The sequence below is a fragment of the Sorex fumeus genome, unplaced genomic scaffold (assembly GCF_029834395.1).
Source record: "Sorex fumeus unplaced genomic scaffold, SorFum_2.1 ptg000128l, whole genome shotgun sequence".
Lineage (NCBI taxonomy): Eukaryota > Metazoa > Chordata > Mammalia > Eulipotyphla > Soricidae > Sorex > Sorex fumeus.
In genome coordinates, this window is record NW_026606185.1 from 14,446,634 (window position 1) to 14,473,606 (window position 26,973).

At 46.0% G+C, this 26,973-nt stretch overlaps 1 protein-coding gene across 1 annotated transcript; it reads right to left on the reverse strand.

Moving 5' to 3' along the window:
• Nucleotides 1-4,941: 4,941 nt before the first annotated feature.
• Nucleotides 4,942-26,973, reverse strand: NAPG (NSF attachment protein gamma). Its single transcript, XM_056137970.1, has 12 exons — nucleotides 26,819-26,973; nucleotides 22,496-22,563; nucleotides 20,621-20,705; nucleotides 19,491-19,508; nucleotides 19,128-19,158; nucleotides 15,641-15,750; nucleotides 15,458-15,524; nucleotides 15,102-15,172; nucleotides 12,127-12,205; nucleotides 9,204-9,283; nucleotides 8,370-8,499; nucleotides 4,942-7,446 (listed from the first exon to the last, which is right to left on the reverse strand). Exons 1-12 carry the CDS (start codon nucleotides 26,872-26,874, stop codon nucleotides 7,303-7,305), a joined length of 939 nt encoding a protein of 312 aa, XP_055993945.1. The 5' UTR covers nucleotides 26,875-26,973; the 3' UTR covers nucleotides 4,942-7,302.

A 26,973-nucleotide genomic window follows, 5' to 3' on the forward strand; every position in this document is an offset into this window, starting at 1 on the left:
GCATCAAGCCACACCTGACAGCCGCTTGTTCTTTTCAGCTTGGGAGTTGATCCCTGCCACCTGATTTCTCAGGGAGCCACAGTTAAGTGAGAAACTGTTCTTGGCTGGAAAGGAAAGTTAGTCCTGGGCCTTATCCAGGGTTTTCAGATCTTTGTCCTATCTCACAGAAAGGAACTTCAGGAGTAGACAAGCAGTGAAAGAAAGACAGATTTTTATTTATTTTGCTCTTTGTGTCACACCCAGTGATGCTCAGTGGCTCCTCCTGGCTCTCTACTCAAGAATCACTTCTGGCAGTGCTTGGGGGACCATATAGATACTGGAGGTTGAACCCAGGTCACCTGTGTGAAAGGCAAATGCCCTACCCACTGTACTCTCACTAAAGTCCAGTAAAAAGATTTTATTTGGAGGCTTTTAGGAAGGGAAAGGAGGGAAAGCAAAGGGAGAGCACAGCGTGCTCAAGAGAGAATGTGGGCTTCTTCGACGGCACAGAGAGCCTTAGTACACGTCACAAGAGGGGAGATGCAGATGACACATGTGGGCACAAGAAGTGGCATGTGGATTCGTGAAGTATATGCACACTTCCTTTGTTCAAGTTGGCTTTTATACGGTTTTTCTCTAGCTGAGGGATGTGGGTCTTCTATCTAGGTAAGAGTCAGGTAAGAGTCCATTGTTAAGAGTAGTTGCCAAGGGAGTAGAGTTGGGAATGGTCCAGGGACTCCTTTGGAATTCTTTTCCTGGCCTTTATTCCTGCAGGATCTTCTCTCAGAGTGGGTTCTAGCCTGTTCTGGGTCTGTCTACACTGAGTGCAGCCCTATCAGGCCTGAGCTTACAAGGTGGGTGGGCTCTTTGCAGCCTTGGGCTATTGGTTCTATTACTTCCCAGGAGGGCTGGAGCGATAGCACAGCGGGTAGGGTGTCCGCCTTACAAGCGGCCAACATGGCCGATCCGAGTTCGATTCCTCCGCCCCTCTCGGAGAGCCCGGCAAGCTACCGAGAGTATCTCGCCCACCCAGCAGGGCCTGGCAAGCTCCCCGCGACTTCGATATGCCAAACACAGTAACAACAAAGTCTCCAATGGAGACGTTACTGGGCCCGCTCGAGAAAAATCGACGATCAACGGGAGGCCTTTACCTTTACCTTTTACTTCCCAGGAATTCCACTGCCACGGGGGCCCTTCCCAGTGTACCTGCCTATATCAGCCCTATATGGAGGTCCTGTACTTCCAGGGCTTGCAAGGCATTTGGGGTATGAGGCATGGGACAGAAGAACCAATTTTTTGTTGTTGTTGTTGTTTGAGCTCATTTTCATCTTAAGTGCATGGGCAACACTTAGCCAGAGCCCCACCGCCTTGATTTGGTGACGTGGAGCAAGACAGAGGATGCAGGACTCCCAGATCTGGCACAAAGAGACCCGATTCCCTGCCCCGGGTGTGGCTCCAAGCCTTCTCAAGCACCTGCCGGAGCGGAGCCAGAGGTGCTCAGAGACGACAGACGAGCGGGCACATTCTGTCCTGGAACCGCCGCCCTCCTCCCCTCTGCCCCAGTGTGCTGCAGCTGCTGAGGGCCGGGCACTGCAAGGTCCAGTCTAGGTCCTGTCCACTACATTACTGCCGCCTTGGCTGGGGGTGGGAAGGAATTGCAGCCGGGCATCTGTGCGCACGTGTGGGCACACACATATTTGTATGATTCGCCGCCGTGTCATTTTCACCTGCTGGCAGGTGTTGATGCTCTCACCTAGGCTCGTTTCTCGCTGTCTCCATCAGCAGTAAGGTGCTCATTCCTACTCACTCCCGCGCTCCCTCACCAGCCACTTTGCTTCTGCCAGGAAGGCAGAAACTTACTCAGCTGCGCCACCTGGCGGCTTAAAAAGATTCTACTGCCATAACCCCGAAGAAGCTGCAGCTCTCCTTGATCAAGCCTAAAATGAGTGATTCCCAAATAGTGCCAGGGATGTAGGTGGCTTTGCGGTAGAACACATCTCACATATGTGAAGCCCCTGATCCCACACTTTGCCCCAAGAATGAAACAAACAGGGCCGGAGAGACAGCTCAATGGGCAAGGCACATTCGCATGCAGGTTCTTGATCCCCAGAACTTCAGGTTCCCTAAGCATCACTGGGAGAAAACGCTTGAGCATAGAACTGTGAGGGGCAACTGAGCATCACGAGGAAATACAGAAATCCGAAACCCAAGGAGCCAAACAAAACGGCAACAGCAGTGGCCCAAGACATTAAAGATGTTCCCTTAGGAAGCTGACCCCTCCCAGCAGGCCTTCCGTTCCCCAGTACAATGCTAGGGACCCACTTTGTTTCCTTAAGTTTCTCCGTAATTTTTGTTGTTGTTCTTTGCAGTCTTAAAATTTTTTTTTTTTACAAAGGAGAGAGTAAGAGAGCAAAAGAGAGGTAAGGCAAGACAGGCTGGGATGGGTGCCTGGAGGGAAACTGAGGACAGTGGTGGCAGGAAATGTGCACTGATGAAAGGAAGGCAGTCAAAACATTGTATTACTGAAACCCAATCATAGGCAACTTTGTAACTGTGTATCTCATGGTGATTCAATAATAAAAACAACTTTTAATTAAAAATCCAAAAAATGATACATTGGTGATTTAAAAGCTTGTTTGTAAATTTATAAGCTTGTTACTGAGTTGCTTCAGGCATGCAATGTTCCAGCCAAGTCTGAGTTTTGGGGTCTGGGGCACAATGAGAGGAGGTTTTTCTTTCTCAGAAATCAGAAGAGGCTCTCTGCTCAAAATCTATTCCCTGCAGGGCCCGTTTCCCACGTGCTCTTGAGTCTTGGCCAGCAGCCTGCAGCGGCGCTTGGGCTCCGGCCTGTGGGGCTGGAGGTGGGGAAGAGCCCCACCAACATGCCCAATTTCCTTCCCACACCCTAATCTGCCCCCTTAGCAGGCCCATCACAAATTTAGTTTGTGGGCTCCAACAAAACTTAAAGGGATAGCAAACAGAATTAGAAGAAAATGAATCAATGAAAGTCAATTTCTGATGACTGCTACATGATTTTAACCTATATACAAATGCAAATTATTTCATTCAATATGCCTCCTCTCCATTGCACAAATACATTTTCTATTCTGCATTAATAATACATTGCATAAAATTTTAATATGTACTTGGGTCTCATTGTGGTAACAATCATTTTCTCTGTCATTAATAACATTTAAAAAAATTCTGTGCTACTTTGGAGTTTACATAAGAGGTAAAGCTTACAAATGTAAATTTTGGTAAAATCAAGAGGTGAGAAAATTTAAAGGGAAGAATCTGAATAGGAGTGGCTACCTTCTGACCAACTTCCACAACGTCCTTCTCGACATGGGCTGGTGACTGCAGCCTCTGTGGATCAGCATGCTGGGCTGGGGCTTGTCTCTCAGACCCCCAAACCCACATAGCCTGCTAGTGAACCCCTCCACGCTTGGCTGGAGGCAGGGGTGAGCCGTGGGCAACAGGATGGGTAAAGCCAAAAATGCTGTCAACCCTGACATTTTAAGACATGCAGGAGGAGATGCTCACCAGTGCCCCCAGCACATCCCAAAAGGCCACAGATGTGTTTGTGTGTGTGTGCGGCGGGGGGGGGGGGGGGGGGGGGGGTAGGAAATTAGGAGGCAAGTGGCAAGATAAAGGTGGCACAAGAAGGGGATGAATCAAAAGGGCCTCATGGTCAGAAAAAGGTTAAGAAGTATTGACCCGCACTCTGCAGCATCAGAACAAGGGGAGTGGGAGAATTTTGTTTTCTGCAGCTGTCAGGGGGCAGGGGGAGGAAGGGAGCATAACGGGCTAGACCAGGATGGTTCTCCACAGGGGCATATCACAGTGGAGCCTCCGTCACCTCCTCTCTGTGCCCTCCACATCCTGACTACATACACTGTGAACTCCTCGCGGTTACAGAGAGAATCGATTGGGATAGCAGCACTCATTTATTCAAGCCAACGCTCAGCTCGGAAGTGAATTACTTGATGTGGGTACTCTGTGTGAATATCCTTTCATCGATAAACCCCAAACTGTTGGGATCAACTTTCCATTTCATTCTACAGTCGAGGCGAATGGTAGATCACTTTAAGCACCCAGACCTGAGGCAGGAAAAGATGCTGCAGAAGAGGCAGGGGACAATACAGGCCGAGGCTTGGCTTGCAGTCCTAAGGTGAGGCTGCCGGAGACACGTGACCCACGCCTGGCTCCCCCAGAAATGTTCCCGACTGTAACTCAGAACTGAGCACTGAAAACACGCAGATGACGCTGGGGCCATGGAGCAGCCTCCACTTAGAAGCCTGCAGAAAAAGGAGGTGGTTTTGCGGTTTTGAATGTGCAATTAAGTGCATTTCGCTAAGTTTCAACAGAACAGAGCATAGTTCATTGTGGTTTTTTTTTCCTTCTTTAAGTGCTAGGGACCTGCACTTTAATGTGAAACAGCATTCCTGAATAACACAATTTTTATAATGTGTCTTCTACTCAAAGTGTCTCAAGAGTTAACAGGATATATAACAGGGTTTTAATGGAAAGTTAAGCTACAGCAATGGTTCACATTTGTGTGTGTGTGTGTGTGTGTGTGTGTATGTGTGTACTGTGGTAACAATGATTCCCATCATTGTATGTTTCATACCTTTTTTGTTGTTCTGGGGTCACATACATCAGTGCTCAGGGCTTACTCCTGGCTCTGTGCTCAGAGATTACTCAGAGTGGGACTTGGGGACCACATGGGGTACAAGGGATCAGATCCAGGCAGCCCAAGGAAGGCAAACAACCTACCTGCTGTAATAGTCCCCCAGGCCCAAACCATGGTATTTTTAAACAAAGAAAACTTAAAATAGTTTAAAATAGATCACAAAGGGATTTCTGACCTGCAGTCTACCTTGATTCATAAATAATTAAAAGTTATGCCACTGGGGAAAGAGGAATTAACAAGTAAAGCAAAATAAATAACACAAAGAATCATTCACATAGGTTCACATTTTATTTTCATAATTATCTCCCTATAGAAGCAACAGTCTGCACTTCTATAACATATTTAACATTCTATTCATCAAAAGAGCTGGAAAAAAATAAGAATGAAGCCCAGAGTCCATACACAAATGCCTTACTCTGCATATGTACAAATAAATTCAATATATTAAATATATTCTGTAGACTGGCTTCACTTACAATATAATAGAACATTGAATATTAGATTCTGAGCATATTCATGCAGATTTTCACTTTGGTAAAAGTGATTAATACGAGTTCTGGAAAACAACTTTTCCTGTTGTAAACACCAAGTTTTCCACTTCTGACAATACTTTCTCAGGATAAAGGACTTAAGTGGAAAAATAAATGCATAAACAGGGAGCAAGTGTTCTTTGCTGGACATAGTATAACCTGATAGTGAACACCCACAGGCCCTGCAAGCAGGGAGAGAGGCTGCACTTGCACAAAGTCTTTTATGGAGTTTAAGGCTCGGAATCACTCAGCTTTATTGGGTTTTTTACAGATATGTAGTAAAAGTTTAAAAGAAAAAAAGTCCACATCTGTAATGGGGGATAACAACAGCAAATAGTCTAAGAAATCTTTTCAGTACTGCCAAATCAATGCAAGAGTCCTAGAGTTTCTGAAAGAATCACAGGCGGAATAGCAATGATGAGATTTCCGAAACATTATTATGTCTCTAAATACAAAAGCCTAAATCGAGCTATATCGAAATTGTTCACGGTTGATCTCCAAACAATGGTTGAAAACGAGTGCCACCCCCAGAACTATTAAGAATGCCATGTATCAGTGTAAATGCAATGTATCAGAATGAAGATTTCTATCCTAACACCGGCCCAGCCAAGCAGGTGTGCCAATGCAGGCTCTGTCCAGGCTTGCTTGGGGACCGGCTGTGCCGACAGCACCCATGATGATCTACTTGGTGTTGTTGGCAGGAAGTCTAGCCAAGTGAAGCACGCATAGTCTGCATACCCAAGAGGTAGCCGTGCACACACAGGAAGCCACAGGAAGCCACTTGGGCTGCAGCCACTGTGGAAAGCACACCACCAGTGCTATGCCTCTTTCCGACTCAGAGACTGTGAGGCGAGTCTATGGGAGCCACACTTATGTGAGGAACACCTCAGTAAACAGCCTTTTAACAGCCTAAACAGAGGAAGGCTCTATAAAAGGATTAAAATTGTGACAGCGCAATATTTCAAATATACATATCTGTCAAAGACAATTCTCCTTCTGCTACATTTTTGCAGGATATAGCATTTCGCAGGTCAAGTTATTATCCAGTTACAAATTCAAAATAAATAAAATAATTATTTTGAAGGAAAAAAATGTGACTATATTATATTTCACTGATGGAAACATTACCTGTTCATTAGAATACATAAAAATGAAAATGGTCCTCTTTTTTTCCCTTTTAACATGAATCATGTGAGCTGGAGACATTGACTATTTTGTGTGTGGAAAAAAATATCCTTACTTTTGAGAGAATGGAAGACATTTACACAAGCACTTTACTATACACCTCCAAAATTTTCAGACTTACATATAGGATTTGTGTGCATCTTTTATTGGACTGAAAAAGTTTCAAAATAGCATCTAGTCCTGTCCCAATCTCACCTCTGAAAAGATTCAATAACTGAAATAAATCTGATTATCATGAAGGCGTGGGGTGGGGTGTGGGGTTGGTCCAGGGGCAGGTTGTGGGGGTCAGGGATGTCTTTTCAAATAAAAAAAAATTAGATTTTGGTTTTTGAGCCACACTGAGCTGTGCTCAGGTTTTACTTCTGGTTCTGTGCTCAAGGATCAGTCCCGAGAGGGTCTGGGTTCAGGACAGAATCAGAATCAACTGCAAGCAAGACAAGCGAATGCTTTCACCCGGGACTATCCCTCTGGCACCCAAATCAAGCCCATTTTGTAAACACTATTTTTTTTAAACCCATAGCTTAGCTTCACTTTAGCAGCAATTATTAAAGGCAAATAAATTCTCTAACAATAAATTATAAGACCCTAAAGGGGGGAAATACATATTTTTTAAAGAATGCAGGAGGTATAGAATTTGGCTTGCCAATTTTAAAATCAGCTGAATTCAAATGGATCAGGAATTATTTTCTGTCAGTTCCGTCTGCTGTCTCGGAAAAGGCCCCCTCTGTCAAGAAAGGGGGAAAATGCTTCACAGGTCGGGGACGGTCCCATGGGTGAATACAAGGAAATGGAAACTAAAAATCCATCTTTTTTAGCATTCAAACCCATGACCGCCATGAAGTCCAGAGAGACGCCCTTAGACAAGTCCACGAATGGCACCTCAGGATCCTGTGTTGATTTCCACAGAACAGGACCCTAGCACAATCCCCCTGCGTATTCATCTTCATCTTCCTCGGCAGGGGCGGCTGCAGCGCCTTCACTGTTGGCCTGCGGTGCTGGGGCTGCCTTCTTCTTCACTCCCCCACCTGGCACCACCAAACTCAGTCCCAGCTTCGCGTACTGTCAATGACAAAGCAGGGCCACGAGGGACTCAGAATCTCAACAAGTTACCTACAACAAACAGGTCCTAGGACGCCAACTCCGGAAAACTAATCCCCTTGCAAAGAGGAAAAGGAAACAGCGACACTTTAAAACTCACCGTTGCTCTGCTTTCTGAGGGCTCCTGAACCTGACATGATGGGCACTCAACCAACAGAAATAGTTACAGGCCACACAGGCACCCCAAGGAATCTGGACATGCGGAGTTACCAATTACAGAAAGACCTTAGAAAAATCTGCTGGGAAAGCGAGGAGGGGCGCAGCGAAAGAAAGTGAAATATATTCGAGTTTTCTAAGCCTACATAAAAATTTACCTAGAAAACAACTGTTTCTCTGTATCTGTCCTTATAAATGTGCTGACGCTGGTATGATACCATGAGTTTAAGCCACAGCAGGGACCCAAAAGATCCTGTAAAAGAGCAACACCAAGGAAGAGATGCGGCGCACCCTGGCTCACTTCCTGTGTGTGATCCACAACCTCACTGACAAATTCTTCCTCACAGGCTGGGCAGGAGAGGGAACAGGCACACCACGCTTACGCAGGAAGCATCCGAGCCGATGGGCAGTTACCCAGAAACTTGCATCTGCTTGTCACAGAAGCAGGATGGCAAAGAGTGGGCTGAACTGCCTCTGTCACAGGATAAACTCAGAAGAACTTACGAACGGAAAGTCCCGAAAGAAGGAGAAAAGGAAAACCTGGGCAGAGTGTTGATACAAGGCCAAAATGGAGAGAAAGAAGTATCTGGAAACCCCCCGGATGACATCCAGTCGAATTCAGCCAAAGTTCCTCTTTGTGTAGCAGATGGAGGTGAAAAAATAAAAGGGGAGGGAAGAATAGTCCAAGTTGTAGGTGGAAAGAGAAAAGCTAAGCCAAAGTCACTTACGTCATTGTCCATGTACTTGAAGAGAGGTGAGTTGCAGACATCCGAGACCTGGTCTTGGTCCTGCTGGTCATACCCTTCCAGAAGCTGCTCGAGAGCGGCACAGTCTTCACTCCCATTGAACCCTGGGATGCTACAGCAAACACAGGTCAGGCAGCTGCACTTGCCCTCCAAGGTGCCGCCACTGGGGATGGCCCTGCCCCCAGCAGATGCTGGGCAGGACTGTTTCAAAGGAGGGCTGGTAGCAGGACGAGGCAGCCAGCCACCCCAGGACGCCCAGGCCAGGCCTGACAATGAATCACCCAGCTAAGATGTCACCAGCATCAAGGCTGAGACTGCACTGGAGTGACAGGACAGTGGGCAGGGCGCTGGCCTTGCCACGGCCAACCCAGGTGCTATCCCCGGCACTCCATATGGTCTCCTGAGCACTGCCAGGAATAATTCCTGAGCTGAAAGCCAGGAGTCAGCCCTAACCCAGCTGCGACCCAAAAACAGGATAAAAAAAAAAGAGTAAGACTGCCCAATGCAAACAGATTCCCTGTTCTCAGGATCCGATCACACAAGATCTGAGAACACTGTTTCCTGAGCAGGAAAACATAACACCATTCAAGTCACTCCCCTAGATGTTCTCGATTCAAATAACACAGCAAACACCATGACTTAGAAGAACCCACTGTAAAAGCTGAAATGGCAATCGAACCAGCATCTCTGTCACTACGAAATGAATATAACAGCAACAGCTACAAAACCAGCTTTGGGCAGAGATGCTAAGTAGCACTCCTGAACGAGAGACAGGAGGGGCGTCTGCTCGGGCCAGACAGCCGGTGGCCATGGTACCTGTAGCTCTCCCTGACGCATCTCTCTGCCGCCACGTAGTCACTCCTGTGCAGATGCACCAAGACCTGTGCGATTGTTTTCTGAAACGAAACAGGTGATTATGGTTCAAATTTCCATCCATTTAATCAAGTCCCTGATGTCTGAAGTGTCACTCCGAGTCTCCGTCTTGTCTGTAGAGAGGGATTTCTAGGTGGTAACCTGCCCAGGGCAGCTGGGGGAAAATAGACTAGCACCACACTTTAGTTTCCACACAAACCACTCGGGGTCTTGTTAAATGAAGCACCTAAGCAGGCCGAGGCCAGCCTGAGAGTCCCTGGGAATCCCTCAGGGCTCCCTGTGGCCCTGACACTGCCAGCCTGAGGCCACTGTTCTCTAGCAAGTCTCACGACCGCTACACTGAACACCTTGAGGGAATGTACCTACAAGGCTTACGGTGCTTCTGGAGCGTGCAGCCGTCCCATGTTCAACCCCTGGCAAAGCCTCGGGTTATGTGCCCACCAGGGCTGACCCTGAGCACACAGGTAGGAGTAAGCCCTGAGCACCACTGTGTATGGCACTCACCCCCAAAATAAGCCCAAACCCCCAAACTACATATATAATTTTGAAAAAGGGAATAAAAAAGAGGACATAAACCCATCTAACCCTACAGTTATAAGTCTATAATTACTTTGAAATCTTTAAAAGAGATACCAAGAAAAGGATGTAGGAATGGAAACTTTAGCTAATGATCCTATTTATAAATCAACAAAATTAGCAATAAGCTCTGAAGTTTACTACCAGAGAGCCCTTAAAGTATTCTTTAATCTTTCAGATACAAAAATGTAGTTTTCATATAATGTATTGCTCTATAAATTCTGCCATTCCTCATTTCATTATCAGATTAAGTCACTCAATATTTTATTTCAAGTACTCAATGTTTTAGTTCTAAAGTTTTTATTCAGCTCATTTCTATAGTTCTAGTAAGTATTTTCTAGACAATTTTACTTTTACTACTTTTTTAAAATCAGTCCTTTTGCCCATTCCTTTCAGCTTTCTCTGTATCTGTCCTTATAAATGTGCTGAAGGACTGACATTGTTATGATACCATGAGACTCTGAGCCACAGCAGAGACTCACAAAGGTCCTGCAAAAGAACAACACCAAAGTAGAGACGCGGTCCACCATGGCTCATATTCTATGTGTGATCCACAACCTCACTGATGGACTCTTCCTCACAGGCAGGGCAGGACAGTGACCAGGCACATCATGCTTACAGAGGAACCATCTGAGCTGATGGGCAGTTATTCAGAAACTGGCATCTCATGGAACAGTGAGTCTAGCGTCCAAGTCCAGATCTGGTCATTCCAGCATCTTGGTCACCTCATGCTGGCATCAGCAGTTTCCTCACAAGACTGGCTATGCTCCGCTGGTTCCCTCTGTTGAGGCATTTGAGTCGCACCCTACACTGAGAGTGCTGCAGGGATCTGTTGTCACCCACCCCACGTGCTCAGCCCGAGTCCAGTCCTGCCCTGCCCTGCCCCGCACTGTGTCTGAGAGAGACTATGCTCTGAGCAGTGCTTTTTTTCTCAGTTTAGTCTATAAGGTCTTTGCCCAGATTTTCTGGGTGTGCCCCGCACAAGGCACAGTGGAGGGGAACCCAAGGCATGTGAAGGCCTAGAGCCATTCCCAGGGGAGTCCCTTGTCCTCTCTCCTTGTGGTCTTAACTTGACTCAAGTCACTTTTGGTACTCTGCCAGAACAAGCCACCATCACAACTTCTGCTCTATGAATCATTTAAGGCTCACTCAGAGCAAAGTCATGGAAAATGAAAAAAAAAAAAAAACACCCCAAAACCAAAGAGGTTTCGGGCTGGAGCGATAGCACAGTGGATAGGGCGTTTGCCTTGCACACAGCCGACCTGGGTTCGATTCCCAGCATCCCATATGGTCCCCTGAGCACTGCCAGGAGTAATTCCTGAGTGCATCAGCCAGGAGTAACCCCTGTGCATCGCTGGGTGTGACACAAAAAGCACACACACACACACACACACACACACACACACACACACACACACACAAGAGGTTTCTTAGCTTGCCTGGTTAGAAAGATGAGGTCTGGGGCCTGAGCGATAGTACAGTGGGTAGGGTGTTTGCCTTGCACACGGCCAACCCGGGTTCGATCTCTGGCATCCCATATGGCCCCCTGAGCACCCCCAGAAGTAATTCCTGAGTACAGAGCTAGGAGCAACCCCTGAGCATTGCCAGGTATAACCCAAAAAGCCAAAAAAAAAAAAAGAAAAAAAAGAAAAGGCCAGCAGGGTTCCGTGAGGGCCGCTGTGGGCTCACGTGCTGAGCAGCGCCAGGAATGAGTCCTGTGCATCCTCAGCCAGGCACAGCCCCCAAACCAACTGAACAAACAGAAAGCAACAATGTGCTTTGTGCAAGCAACGCTGCAAGAAGAGACAGGAAACACTCTGGCAAGCCGGCGTGCCGGTGCCTTCCTCGCCTCCACAGCCCTGCTGGCATCTGTGTAAGCAGCTGCGGCTGCATTTGTCCTGTGGAAGTCTTAGCTGTAATGAGCAGGAAGACAGGCTACAGTGCTTTGTTCCTAAAATGAAAGGTACAGGGATCATTATCTATCTATTTATTTATTTATTTATTTATCTGGCCACATCCAGGGATGCTTACTCCTGGCTTATTCCTGGCTCTGTGCTTAGGAATCACTCCTGGCAGGTTTGAGAGACCATAGAGGAAGCCAGTAATTGAACCCAGGTCAGCCACATGCAAGGCAAGCTCCCTACCCACTACATTATCTCTTCAGCCACCTAGCAAGTATCATTTTAAGATATTGTATGCAATATTAATGAAAGCCAGTCTGAAGCACAGTTAGACCTACATGAAAAATTATCTACTGGAAGGCCGAGAAATGAGCACTTTCAAAGCATACCTTATAACAAGTAGCGTAGTTCTCAATTTCCTTATAGATATTTTTTTCTTTCTGTATAGACAGTGCTGCCTCATCAAACCTAAGGACAAAACAAAGAGACATAACTCAGGTTTAAATGACCTACAGCAGAGATTACTTTTGTGAAGTATTTGAGATCATCAGTGTTTAAGAATTTAAGACAGTGGCAAATGCTCATCTGACTTGTCTTTTAAATGTTCCAATGACCCTTTTAAGGTAGTAAGTAGACAGATAAACTTAAGAAAAAAGAAGAAAAGTTGACACAGGTCAATGGAGAGTTCGAGCTTGGGAAAGAAGCACCCCTCAGTGCCTTTCAAATGCAATAAATGCTCTGGGAATGTTTGTGCAATGTCAGCAGAGACCATCCTCCATTTAATCTTCCATGGAAAGGCCCCCAGATGCTCCCTGCTGATAAACGAAGCCACCCACTCCTGGTTGCCTCCACAAGCCCCAGCAGCTCCCCGGCTGGGGAAGGGCAGGCAGGTGGAGTCATAGGCCCTTCCACCACCTCCCATCCTCAAAGTCACCTTCCTCCTCCTCTCACACAGGCCTTTCCTTCAATCCTGCTCAAGGGATCGCAAAAACACTCCCTCAAATTCTCAAAGGCTTTCCCCTCTAGCTCCTCCCCAGCTCTAATCTCGTCTTCCCTAAGCTGATTCTCATTTCCCTCAAGTGTTGCAATGTGGTGAAAACTCCATAATTCCTTCATTAGCACCTAGCTCAAGAGGTGATGGACTTAGCAGCCTTCATCCATTTCTCTTATCCTCTCAGTCAAAAACTGAACCAGCAGTCCGCATTGTTAGGACACAGACGAGGCTTTAACATGACTCAAACTGACAGATTTTAGACATTATATTTTCAGCATGTTAGCAATTATTTTTTAGAAATTCACACTGCAAACTAAACAGATTTGTCAGGCTGCACTCAGGCGATCGGCTCCCTCATAACATGACTGGAGAAATGTATTCTACATTTTCAGAGGGAAAGTGTAAATGAGGCACAGATCACGCCCTGCCCCCACCCAGGATTCTTGCTCTGCACTCCAGGCATCATCTCCACTTCAACATGAGGCCAGATTCTGAATGATGGGCTGCAAGTCCGTGAGCAGAACACTAACCAACAGACTGAGTGAAATCGGAGTGTCCAAGAAAGGGCAGAGATCAGAAATGCCAAGGTTTGGTAAGCAGCCAACTACCCAGCACAGACCACCAAGGCCGCAGCCCCTGGCAAGAAAGCACACAGGACTGCTGCAACCACCAGGAGCTGGATGCCTAGGGCGCCCACATTCCCGACACAGACCCCAGCTTCCCGGGCTGGAATTCTAACTCAGACCAAGAAGTGAGATCTTTGAAGCTGCCACGTTTGTGGTTATTTGTTGAGCAGGTGAGGGCGGAGGGGTTTATCTGTATCTGTATCACTGGTAATTGGCCACTAAGCTTATCACAGGTTCTGTTTCATTAAAGAAGTACCATAAAATATTCCATGACATATTTATAAATGTCCGTATTGCATCACTAGGAAAGAGCTCAGTATTTGGAACTTTTCACGGACTATCAGGGTTCTGCCTTCTGTATTCTTAGGCCACACCGAGCAGTGCTCAGGCTCACTCCTAGCTCTCACTCAGGGGTCACTCCTGGTGGGCTCAGGGGCCCACACATGGTGCTGAGGATCAAACGTGGGTGAACCACATACAAGGCAAGTGCCTGACCTGATATATTATCACTCTGCCCCCTAAAAATATCTTTTTATTGTGCTCTAGCCACCAAGGAAAAACCACCTTGTATGTTTATATAGCTTGTAATTAAAAAAAATTATTTAATTTGGCATATGAAGCCAACTCCAAACATAGATGAGAAATTTTTCATTGATTATTTCAACAAAATGGAGATGATTCTTGGAATTGAGTCTTCTATTAACTATAAGATAAAATAAAACACAGGGCTCTCAGGAAAAGATGTGCCTGACGGACGAACACTGCCCCAGGGTCCACCCACACCAGGTCTCAGTGGGTACCTTCTCAGAACTCCTGGACTGGAGAACATATTAACCACCTGCACAACTTTCCAGATGAGTCACCAGATTCCAGCTTTCTACCATTCCTGATGATCCTGCTTCTTTGGTTACTAATGGCGTCACAGGGTCTGGAACAGTTCCCACAGATAGGAACCAATTATTTGTAACTAATAACCTCTCAACCCCGGAGCTGTCCTCGCCCCTCTTCCCCCACCCCCAAGTTGTCCTTTGTCTAGATTCTAGTGACCGTCTTGGCCAATGATGAGAAGTATTGTATTCTTCTGTGCTAAGTGGGTCTTGGAAGTGGGTCAGTGAATAGAAACGGGATTCCTCCTTGCTGGGAGTCACACAAGGCTCAGGGAAGGGGCCTGGATTTGAGTTCACAGAGTCAACTGCACCAGATGGTGTGTTTGCTCAACTGCCTCATCTTTTCTCTAAACATAGAACAAAGTCCCACCAGGAAGCCATACCAATGAGTGGGAAAATTCTTAATGATGGAATTATAATTGATATAACTAATGTGATAATTGAATGTCTTGAATCTTAGAACTCAGAAGACAAAAGATAAGTATTGGATGATTTTACCTATGTGTGCAGTTTAAGGCTACAAATTAATGAATGAGATGGAACAGAAAGATAAACCATGGGCATTGAACTAAGGCTGTGCAAAGAGGAAAGAGATCAGGAGGGAAGGGAAATAAAGAGTAAACATAAGAAAAAAGAAAAAGGAAACAGTTTTCTCTCAGACTGCTGAGCCAGGCCTTAACCAATCAAGCAAAATGGATGATCAGTCTTGGTATAACAGCAGAAAGAATAAAGATCTTTTAAAATTTAATTCAATGTGCCATCTAGCAAACATCAATATTTCTTCTACTGGTAGCCTAGTACATTCCCAAATGTGAGCCAAGGGCACACTAGACAGGGAGAACAGCTAGGACACTCACCTGCGTCCTCGGACCAAGAGTCTGGAGGCTTTTCCCAGCAATTCAACTGCCTGTCGTAAGCGTTCCTCATTCTGAAGGAGTTCAAAAAAGATACAGAAGTCTTGGCTGCTTTCATGTCGAGACCTTCATGCTCACCTGCTTCCCGCCAATATTGGACAGAAAAGTAATAGAACTTGGCAGGATTGGGGGAGAAACACGTGACTGCCAATCTGTCTCAATACTCTTTGGTTACAAGGGAACAGAGGAACAGAGCTCAGTTGAATATTTTTTCAAGTCATCTCTGCTCTTCTGTTTTCCTGTACATACTGAGTTTGAATCTTTTATCTATTTAAAGGGAAAAAAAAAGTCAAACTTACCTCAAACACATTAGCTGTCTGTTGATATAACTGTACGGCCTTTTCTGGATCTACATTTTCAATAAGCCTATAGAAAAGGGCAACAAAACAAGACTTCTTTGAGGAAGGAAAAAACCTTTATTTTCTAGAGGGCTTTACTGAGGGTAGGACAAGACTGTGCATGGGCAGGAACCCCCCACTCACTTTCCTGCTCGCTCCAAGGCCATGGCGGCCGTGTCCGGGGTGCCGTTCTCCAGGTACATCATGCTGGCTTTCTCGATCAGCTGGACAGCCTCGGGCAGCTTCTGCATCTCCTTCAGCCAAAGGAGTCAGAATGGAGCCATAAATTAATCAGTTCAGAAATACAAGATGATGGGACATTAGTAGGCAGTCCCAGGGCCGTATCTCCTTTCCAAGGGCCTTTTGCTCAAATCATTAGCACTTAAGTCAGGTGCACTCGGGAAGGTTCTGCTCATGACTTCCAACTATGCAAATGCATCAGAAGCTGACTGGCAGTGGGCTAAGGCTGGGCTGCCGCTGGGTACCCACAGACTGGACATGCCATCTCCCAGAAGTGGCCAAATTTCTCCCTACTACCTGCTGCCCCACACACCTAGGCCTGTCCTTTCTCTCCATTCAGATGTTAATGTCTATGCTGAGTGCCACCAGAAAAACAAAATAACTACCTACCCTACCATAACTCTTAGTAATATCCGAAGAGTTTAATATATCCAAGCCAAGACTATTTTTAACAACCAAAGTGCTGTATCATTTAACACCTAAGTAGCTCAGTAGAAGACCACCTGAGTGTGTATCTTCAAATATACAGACACATCAACATGTAAAGTTTTCTGGCAGGCATGGCTATATTGTGGCAGGCAGAATATAATTTCAAACCCTAGTGAAGAATAAAGGGTAATTTCTACCCTTTTGGGTAGAAACCAATGGTCCAAAAAAGAATCAAGAATCTAGAGTTTATGTTGAAGGATAAAGGGGAATCTAAATCTAATAAAAGGCAGTTCACTGGCTTTAGGTCTAGGCTCACTCTGTAAAGATGATTTCTCCACCCCGCCCCAGTCCACTTTCCCACTGATAAAGCAAATATACCCCTAGCACCTTCAATATGAAAATATGTCAGAGAATAAAAAGAAACATAACATACGAAGTGAAACTTTACAAGTTTTGCCCTCCTGAACAAGACATATAGCGCAGGACAAGAGAAAGCAGTATAAGTACCATCTAAGACACATTTATAAAAAAGCCGTAACTACATCTCACTGCTACTGCAACATATCAAATGTATCAAGGACTAAGGCTGATGCCTCCCCATCAAAAATGGTGGGCTGGCTATGAAAAAATATGCTCTCTAGAACTCTCCTCATATTCTTCCAGCATGGCACTATCCTGAAGAAAATTGCTTATTTTCAGTGATCTGTGTGCCTCAATTAACTTACAATTTCTGTGGACCACGTAGGATATGAAATCAAACCACTGTAAATTGGCAGTACCAAAGGGCATGCCAAGAGGTCCCGCATCCTTCCCACACCAGCACTACTGACCATCTCCTCTGAAGTCCAGCTGGGATTGGGGGGAGAATGTCAAGATTTGGATGAGAAATTGGGAATGTGAGCTCACTGAATGAATGGTATGCCAAAGACCTCGGGACCCTACTTCAGCTGAGGATGTCCAACAGCATTTACTTCACAGACAAGAATAGGCCAGCAAGCATTTCCTCCTGTGTCTTTCCCTATGCAACTCCATTATTCAAAACAACGACTTTCAAATTCTCAAATTAAATGGACACTAGAATGAAGACTCAAGTCCATATTACATCTTAGCATCCTTCTTAGAACATTCACAAAAGCAGGGGTCCAGGATGGTACTGCCCGGTCTTACAGGACATATTTAATGCCCAGCACCAGCCCACTAGCCAGGCGTGATCCCAGCAGCACGGCTGTGTGTGATCTGCACCTCCTAGAGTGTGTGATCGCCCATGCAATCCTGTGTGTACATCACAATCCCCAGTGATCACATGACTAGATCTGCAAGCACTATGACCGAATTTTCAATCACTGGCAAGCTCTATAACTGAAGTGTGCAACCCCAGGCAGACACCAAGGCGAAGTGCACCCAAATGTGCAGCATTTCCTATAGGTCAGAGAAGAACAAGCACCACAACAAAGGGAGGGGGGTGAATAAGCAACAAACACATCAGAATATTAACTGGGGCTGGGAGGTTCTTGTGCCCTTACATCTCTATAGAAAGATAGCATAAGCTAATAATGGCACACGGGGCAGCATTATCAAACTGGCTGCAGAAAAACTTCTGAGACAGAAAAGCTCCCTGACAAAGGACAGAAAGACCCAGCTGGGAGTGTCTTAGGTCTCAGGGGGAAATGCAGAATGCAGGAGAAGCACAGGGCAGGCAGCTTGTTCTTCCACTATAAAAGAAATTTTATCTGCTAAGATCCTAAGGAATTGATGCCACTATTCTGATTTGCATCACCAAGTATCAATTTGGTTGCAAATTTCAGCCAGAAAAGCTCCAGGACAATGGCTCTATAAACAGCTGAAATCTAAAAATTGTAATTTAAACATTTTCTCACCATCACAGGCTCAGACTAAACAATGCAGCAAAACACATACTCATGCCTGACCCCACCAGGCATTCCTTTAAGATTCAGGAGAACTGACTTTATAGGCTTTCACAGAATTAGAATTTCAAGATCTTAATAAACATAAGGTTTTTATGAATGACACTAGAAAAATCTTCACAAAGATCTCAAGTGTCTTAACATTTAACATTAAGATGTAAAAGTTTGGAGAGCATTATCTCAGTGGTGTCTATATATGAATGCAAATGAAGATGCCTGTGATTAGAAAATTAGCTGAAAGGAAAAAGCCAGGTATCTTTACCTGCTACTACTAATATTCTTTAATCTTTCCAGTTCTTGAATGTACTACAATGAGTATTCACTATTAAAAAATCTGAGTTACAATTATATATCACAGAAGTTAAAAACAAAAAAGTTTTACTAAGATGTAAGTTGTTAAAGCAACTCTACATAATAAATAATTCAAAAGATCTTTTTACCAGATTAAAGAACATAAAAATGGAAAGGAAAATGTTTTATTTCAAGTGCCGTTCAGCGTATTGAGAGTGAGTGTCTTAAAGTGAGATGCTCCATCTCACCACAACAGGATATGAATTCCCAACCTGATTTTAAGTGATCAGAGGAGCACAGGCAATTAGTTAAAATATTTTCATCAGAAAGAGTCAATTAGAGAAAATCAAGAATCTAAGATTCTCAGGCCAAAGGATAAAAGTCAAAAACAGAAGTCAAAATCTTTTCTTTTTTGAAATACTTAGTAGTGAAAAAATACTGACTTGCAATCTTTTATTAAGATCTCCCAAAAGGCTCTCTGCTTAGAGATACCCTGTCCTGGTAACCAGCTTAGAACCTCCAGAATCCCTTCGAATGAATACACTCTTATTAATTCTCACTTCTAAACTCCCTTTCTTCAGAACATGACAAGAGTACCCACAGCTTCAATTAGCATACTTCAAGAGAGAAATCTCATGGAAGACTCTCCTGCCTTACATCAAGGAGGATTTTCAACCTCAACATAGACGTACTCTAATGCCTTGTACATTATTTATTTTACCTTTAAAATAGTTGTGACATATTACCTTTAACATCATGCCAGCTTGCTCGTAAGCTCTGCAAAGAGAAAATAATTTCTTGGATGAAATATTCATAAAGTAAGTGAAAAGAGAAACATCAGATCTCAGATAAGAAAAGGTATTTCAATCAAAATCTAACTTGTTTTCTTCTTTAATAGTTACTGAACACAATAACCCTAAAAGTAAGATAACAGTCATTGAAACCTGTGTATCTTGAGTTTTTAGGATTCAGAGGAAGACAGATACAAACACAAATGACTTTTATTAAAATAGATACAAATTAATACTATCAGTTAATAACAGAAAAAAATCATTGACCTATTAAAAAAACAGTAACATTGAAAATATAAAAGATAAATGTTTACTTACTTGGCAGCATGGAAAAGGCTGGATGGATGTAACAAAGTTAAAATCAAGGAAAAAAAAAAGCAAATCGGCAGTTTCTAAAGATTTTTTATTTCAAAGACAATGTTAAAATTCCTGTTTTGCTTGGTACCAAAATTCTACACACAGGTAAAGAATAAATGAATCTCTTAGGAATGCCTCATGATCTGTGGATTATGGGAGTCTTCACCACCCCATGTCAGTGTCAGTGACGCCAATGTGAGCGCCAGAAACAACAGAATGCTTCTGAAAAAAATAGTGTCTTCAAATGGCATAATTCACACAGATAAAACGTCATTTTAAAAACTTTTGATCATCTGCAGATTTTACTAACATGCAAGATTGAAAACATATTACTCTACACCACGTAACTCTTAGTTCAAACACAGGGAAGATTCTACTGTTAAAATCCTCGAAGCATGGGGGCTGGAGAGACAGCACAGCGGGTAGGGTGTTTGCCTTGGACATGGCCGACCCAGGTTCAATTCCCAGCATCCCATATGGTCCCCTGAGCACCACCAGGAGTAACTATGAGTGCAGAGCCAGGAGTAACCGCTGTGCATCGTTGGGTGTGACCCAAAAAAGCAAATAAATAAATAAAATCCTCGGAGCAGCTTATACATATCTAATACCCATGCTACTTCTTCACTCGGGGACTATTTTGAGATTTCTCCTGATTCACCCCAAGAAAAATGATCAATTAAATATACACAAAATCAAATTTCAAATGCAGCTCTACAGAATGGTAAAGATTTTACCATTAATCTTTGTAACTGTTCCTTCATTCAGTCACTCCTCCAGCCTTGGTTCTCCCTTCCCGGGTTCCAGCTCCTCCCGGGGTCCAGCTCCGTCCTCTGTTTCTCTGCTTGCTCATTTCCACTCTAGAGAAGCCCTGTTCTCCTGGGCTTTCTCTGCTCTCACACCTTTCTAAGCAAGTTCCATTCAACTAAAAGCTACCTTGCTTCACCAAAACAAGCAAACAAACAAACAAACAAAACCCACTTAACTGCTTTTTAGTAACACTGTTTCTACCTGTAGCAAATGTGTAGGTAAACAATAATTTTCTAACAAAATAACTGAATTGCTGAGTCCTTTGTAGAGGGTGAAAAAGATACGCCCTGTTATTCTCATGGGCTGCGGCCTCCCTGAGGCAGGCATCTTTCGCCTGGTCGAACTGTTTGGCATTTTTGAAAGCAACAGCTGAAACGACACAAAAACAAACAAAAATACTATTTCCATCACTTAAAAAAAAAATCAAATGAATCATTGTAATAACACGCATTGTTTTGAGGTATTATAAAAAAAAACATTTTAATCACCTAGAAAACCATCAAAATTAAACCATAAAACAGTACCTTTTTTCTACAGCAATATTCCCAGGTTTTGTGCATCACTGAATTAAATGTATTTCCAAGGGCATTCTTAATAAATTGTAGATGACATACATCCTATGCTATTTTCTGTCTTCCTAACATTAATATCTAAGCTTCTAGAAGCTAAAATCTCATCAGTCGAGCCATTGTTCTCAAAATGAAGAAACTGGCACACAGAACCTTATCCCTCCAGTTTACAACTGAGAAATGAAAATGATGTTTCATTTATACATTGTTTCATCTTTTACTTTATTTTGAATTACATTAACACATTAAGTATTTTTGTAATAAGCTCTCCTTTCATAAAAGTACACTCTTTGACAAGTGTCTAAAAAATTAACATTTGAATCCAACTTTTTAGAAGACTGAAATCTCCAAAGTGGGCTGGAGTGATGTTACAGTTAGGTGGGCTTGTGACCTGCACACGGCAAACTTGGTTCCTGGCTTTGATCTCTAGCACAGCATTATGATCCCCCGAGCCCTGACTGAGTGATCCCTGAGCACAGAGCCAGGAGGAAGCCCTGAGCACAGCTGGGTGTGGTCCAAAAAGCAAACAAACAACAACAAAACAGAAGTGTCCAAAGAACTGAAATATATTGCTGTTGTAAAAGTGTTGCATCAGATCAAAAGGATTAGGAGTGGTCCCAAAATATGAGCTTACAGGGGGTTTCGCCCTTCATGAATGTTTAGCAGCGAAGCTCATTCAATATGTCCCAAACAGTTTTCAGATCTAATTAGAACAAGAGTATATTATGGTTATTGATGAAGCAGGGCCTGACGAGTAGGACAGGGGTACGGCACTTGCTGACACATGGCAGGCTTGGATCCAGTCCCTGGCACCCCACACAGTCCCCTGAGCCTGCCAGGAATAATCTCTGAGTGCAGAGCAAGGAATAAGCATTGAGCACCACCAGGTGTGGCACAAAAATAACAATAAAAAGCGTAAAACAAATATGCAGATGATGTTAAGACTGGAGCTGCACACCCTCCCTCTGCCACTCTAGAGAGGGAGGGAAAAGAAGAGAGTGAGGAAGAAGGAGAGGGGGGGGAGATAGGGAGAGAGTGAAAGGGAGCGAAAGGGAGGGAAAAAGGAAGAGAGAGGGAGGGAGAGAGGAGAAAGAGGGAAAGGGGGAAGAGAGATGGAAAGAGAGAGAAAGAGAGGGAGAGAAAGAGAGAGAGGGAGAGACTGGGAGAGAGGGGAGAAAGAGAAGGATGGAGAGGGAGAGGGAGGGAGAGGGGGAGAGAGGGAGAGAGAGGGAGCGCATCACTGTGCCAATCCTCAAGACATTTAAAAATAATGTGTTGACAGGGCCCGAGAGACAGTCCAGCGGCCAGAGCACTAGTCCTGCAAATGCTGACCCACTCTATCCTGGCACACACAGGTCCCCTGAGCCCCCACGGGGAGTGATCCCTGAACACAGAGCCGGGGGAAACTCTGAGCATGCTGGGTGCTGCTCCCGACCCCCGACCCCAGCCCCATAGATAAATAATAACTGCGAAATGGCGGGAGATGGGCAGGTTCTAGAAACAAACAGTCCCACTCCCGAGTCTGACTTGGGAGCACAGCAACGCTGCAATGGTGCAGGCAGGAGTGAGGGCAGCCAGGGTGGTACCTACCTGCTTTCCCGTACTCAGAAGCAGCACTGTCATAATCCGGCTTCCATTTGAAAAACCCCGTTTTCAGACTGAAATGAAAAGACATTTAACAGATGTTACCACCCACGTGTAAGTCAGTGCCCGGCCTTCAAGTCACTGGGAAACAATGGGGGAGCAGGATGGAGTCACCAGCCCCAAAGTCTGCTCCTCCCCCACCCCCCAGCCCACCTTAGAAGGATCTCCAGGCCCCACAACCTTCCCTGTGGTGAGCATTTCCTCTGAATATCTGTGTGACAGACAGAGCACAGGCCAGAGAAGCAGCCGCTGCCCAGAGCCCCAGAACCAGACACAGTGGCGGAGCAGTGACCCATTTTACCAAGACTTGAGGGCCACTAAGTCAAGTCCCTTCAAGGCTTGTGCCCCTCTGAAGCACAGAATCCAATACGCAGCTAGATTCCCAAGAGTTACTCAGGAAGGCAGAGATCTGCTCCTTGGAGTCCGCAGAAAGAAGCAGAAAGAGAATAGAATGCACACAGGCAGAGGAAGGACTACGAAGGGGCTAGGGAGACGTGCAGCAGGGAGGATGTTTGCCTTACACGTGGCCAACACAGGTTTGATCTCCAGCACTCCAGACGGTGCCCCCAGCACCATCAGGAGTGATCCGTGAGTGCACAGCCAGGAATAACCCCTGAGCATCGCTGGACGTGCCCACCCCCCTCAAAAAGAGCTATGAATTAGCGCCCAGTAAACAGAAAGGTAAGAAAATTCTGAAAACCTCACCATGTCAGCCAAGAGAGCAAACTCAAGGAGAATCATGTGAATATCTCCTCTTACTTGCTTTTTTCTGTGATTTTCTTAAAAGCAAATCCAGATGTAACAGTTTAAACTAATTCAAGTACTGTCAAGTTTGGATATGCCTGTAGACTATCAAAGATCACCTTAAATTCTAAATTTCAATTTAGTGAGAACCCATGTACATGCAACACTCAGTGTCAGAGGAGGGCTTCAGATTAGAAACCCTCACCTCCACCAGCAACATCAGATTATACCTTTATTTGCCGACAGCTTTATCAATCACCCAGAAGTCTTTAATTTTAAGGGACATTTCTTTGCCAATTAAGTTTAGTAACGATATTGCTACAGATTCAAATCAGTAAGGGATTGCCTGAGAAATTTTACAAGGAATCTTATGGTTTAGAAAAAATAACAACCTTTAAACTTCAGGCTTTTCTTATCTATAAAACATAGAAAGTACACTATAAAGCAAAATTTTAATTTCATCCCCCCTTACTTCAAAGTACTCACTTATATTCTGTATAATTAACATAAATTTAAAATTTCCGTCCAAACCAAAAGAATATCTCACTCAATTGTGTAGTTACCACACGTGGCAGGAGAGAGATTTTAAAATACAACACAACGTCCCTGGGAACTCAGCCTCTGTGCTTTGTAAGAGAAAAGGTGCTCTCACTCCAAGGCTCACTAGCTCCGCCCCCTAGTACTTCCAGCTAGTTTTGTCAAGTCAAAGGAAATTCTGCCTAGGCCAGCAGGGGCCGCTGTTTCCACAGGGCCACAAGACAAAACCACCATCTGTTTGAGATTCATTATAATTATGACTAGAAAACACTCAGACTATCTTTTTTTGTCTTGTTTTTGGGCTACGGGTGATGCTCAGGAGATATTCCTGGATCTGCACTCAGGAATCACTCTGGTTATGCTATGGGGACCAGGTGGGGTGCCATGGATTAAATACAGGTCGGCCGAGTACAGGAGAAGCACCCAGTCCACTGTACTATTGCTCCAACCCTACTCACATCATCATTATTACATGGAGAAAAAGGGGGAAAAAAGTAACTTTCCTAAGCCCCTGGCTCATTCTACTTGCCATCAATTCACAGCTCTGTGTAAAGGCCGGAGTCTAACCTGTCTACAAGTGCAGTGGCATTAATCCCATATGTGCAAAGGCCGAGTCTAACCCACCTGCTGTCACTAATCCCCCACGTGCAGAGATCTACCTGCCTACATGTGTATTGTCATTAACCTCTCCTCATTCTGGGCGAACTGTCTTTCCTTCCACACCGCCCCCCACATCAACCTAGGAAATCTGACTTCCTTTCAGATGTAGTCATTTCATTAAAATCTGCCAATTCTATGTGACAAACGTTACCTAGTACCTCCAGGTGAGTCAACAGCATGCATGAAAAAGCTGCCTTCCTGCTCTATTCTTGGCCACTGCCCCTACCTTAGGGACAACATCTTTTCTTTCCTAACTGTTGCCACTGAAGCTATTACATACCTCTAACATTTGATACCTGTGGGATAAGCTGAAGGATGAACTGTTCTCTGCCCCCGCATTTCTGACAGAATTCCAATAAGGTTTGGAAATTCTGAAGTGATAAGCATAGGAAGGACCTTTTTTTTTCTTTTTCTTTTTTTTTGCTTTTTTACTGAGGTGTAACTGGTATAACATTAGTTCCAGGTGCCTAAGATGGTAGTAAGATATTCAAGTGTGGGCTGGTGAGCGAGCTAGAGAGACTAAGGACATGTTTTGCTCATATACTATAAGATCACCCAAGCACAGCCAAGAGCAACTGCTGAGCACTGTGGGGTGAGTATTCCAGAGCACCACTGGGTGTGGCCCAAAAAAAGAAAAAAATAAAATATTTATATTCACCGCAAAAAAAGCCCACTGCTGTAAATATAGTGAACAGTTACCCGCATCCTCTTTTTTTGTAAGGTGACTCTGGGTGGATTCCAGAATTGGGTAATCAGAAGCCCAACCTATTGTTAGAAGCTCGATATTCCACACTCCCAGACCCTGATCTGTCACAGAGGGGCGAGGAACTGGAAACCTAGTGACTGACTGTAATACCTGAGGAACCTCCTTAAGACCCGAAGAGCCTGGGCTTTTCCATGGCAAACACCTATGCATGAGTTTCCCTTATCAACTTTTCCAAAAAAAAAACTGTTAAACCTGTTACCGGCGGTCTGTGGGGCTCCTCTGGCAAACCAATCAAGCAGCTCTCCACAGGAGCTCCCAGTGTCCTCGGGTTGGGGGCCGAGGAGGAGGAGGATGCGGGCGACTCTATGGGACAAGCCCTTCATCTGTGCAACCCAACGCCATCCCCAGGTGACTGTGCCAAGTGACTCCGAATTCAGCTGACTCAGCTAGAGTCACAGCGACCTGCCTGTTGGCTCTTCGGTGGAAACCTCAAGTCGCAGCTGGGTCTCGGAATCTTCTCAGCACCTTTCTGCCCCCGTAAATTCTAAGCTCTAGGGGGCTGGACCCCCGCCCCCCTTCGAGTTTCTCATCTCCTCGGCGGCCGGTTCAGGTGGAGAAGGCCAATTTGGTAAACGTTTGCTTAATGAGTAGGCAGGAAGCTCTCTGCCCGCGTCCACCCTCTGCGCTGCCCAGTGTCCAGGGAGAGAGAAAGAGGGGCCCGCACGCGGCTGCCTGGCTCTGAATCTCTGGACCTCTCCCGGGGTTACACTTGAGCTCAGCCCCCGCCCTGAACGTGGCCGAGGGTCCCACCCCGCCCCTCTTCAAAGCAAGGAAACGCAAAACCAAAAACTCAGGATTCCCATCTAACGCCGAGGTCCCTTCGTCCCCAACGTCTTAGAAACGCCCGCCGTGCGCGCCGCCGTTTCCTTCCCCGGGGAACGAGCCCATCCATCTAGGGCGAGCCGGGGGGGTGGGGGGGCAGGCCAGGGTGCGACACTTCACACCCGGCCCAGGCGGGCGCTCGCTCTCCAGGGGCCGGCGACGCGGCGCAGGGGGTCCACACGGCTCGCGGGCGGGCACCAGACCTGGGTCTGACCCGCCGCCGCCGCCCAGAGCAGAGCCCCGAGGAGCACGGAGCAACGGGGAGCGAGGGCCGCGCACCGGGCCAGTACTGGGGGCCCGGCAGCTCCAACTGCGCGGGTGGCACGGAGGGGGCGGACCGAGCCAGCGCCTACGTGCACAAGTCCCCGAGGGGCTCGAGCCCGGCAGGTCCCGGCTGCCGGGGCTACGGCTGCGCGCGCTGCAGCCGTCCGGAACCGGCCGAACACGGGGAGGCAGGCCATGCCCAGGGCCCAGGATGGTGGACATGGCCCTGCGCGGAGAGGGCGGCCAGGGAGGTGGCCGGCCACTTCCGGCACCGGGCGACAGCGCGGGCTCCACTGCCCCGTCCAGTCCCCGCCGACCCCGTCCATTGCCCCGTCCAGTCCCCGCCGACCCCGTCCGCGGGCCGCGCGCGGCCCCGGTACACTCCCCGTCAGCTGCCCGCTGCCTCGGCCCCCGGGGCCTGGACACGCGGCTGCCCACGGCGGCCCCGAGCTCGGGACGGCGGGCCGCGCACTCACTGCTTCTCCGCCTTGGCGATGTGCTCCAGCGCCTCGTTGATCTTCTGGGCCGCCATCCCGCCGTCCGGCCCGATCTGGACAGCGACTGCCGGGCGGAGGCGGTACGGGGACGCGGGAGGAGACGCTACGGCAGCCCGCGGGGCCCAAACCGGATC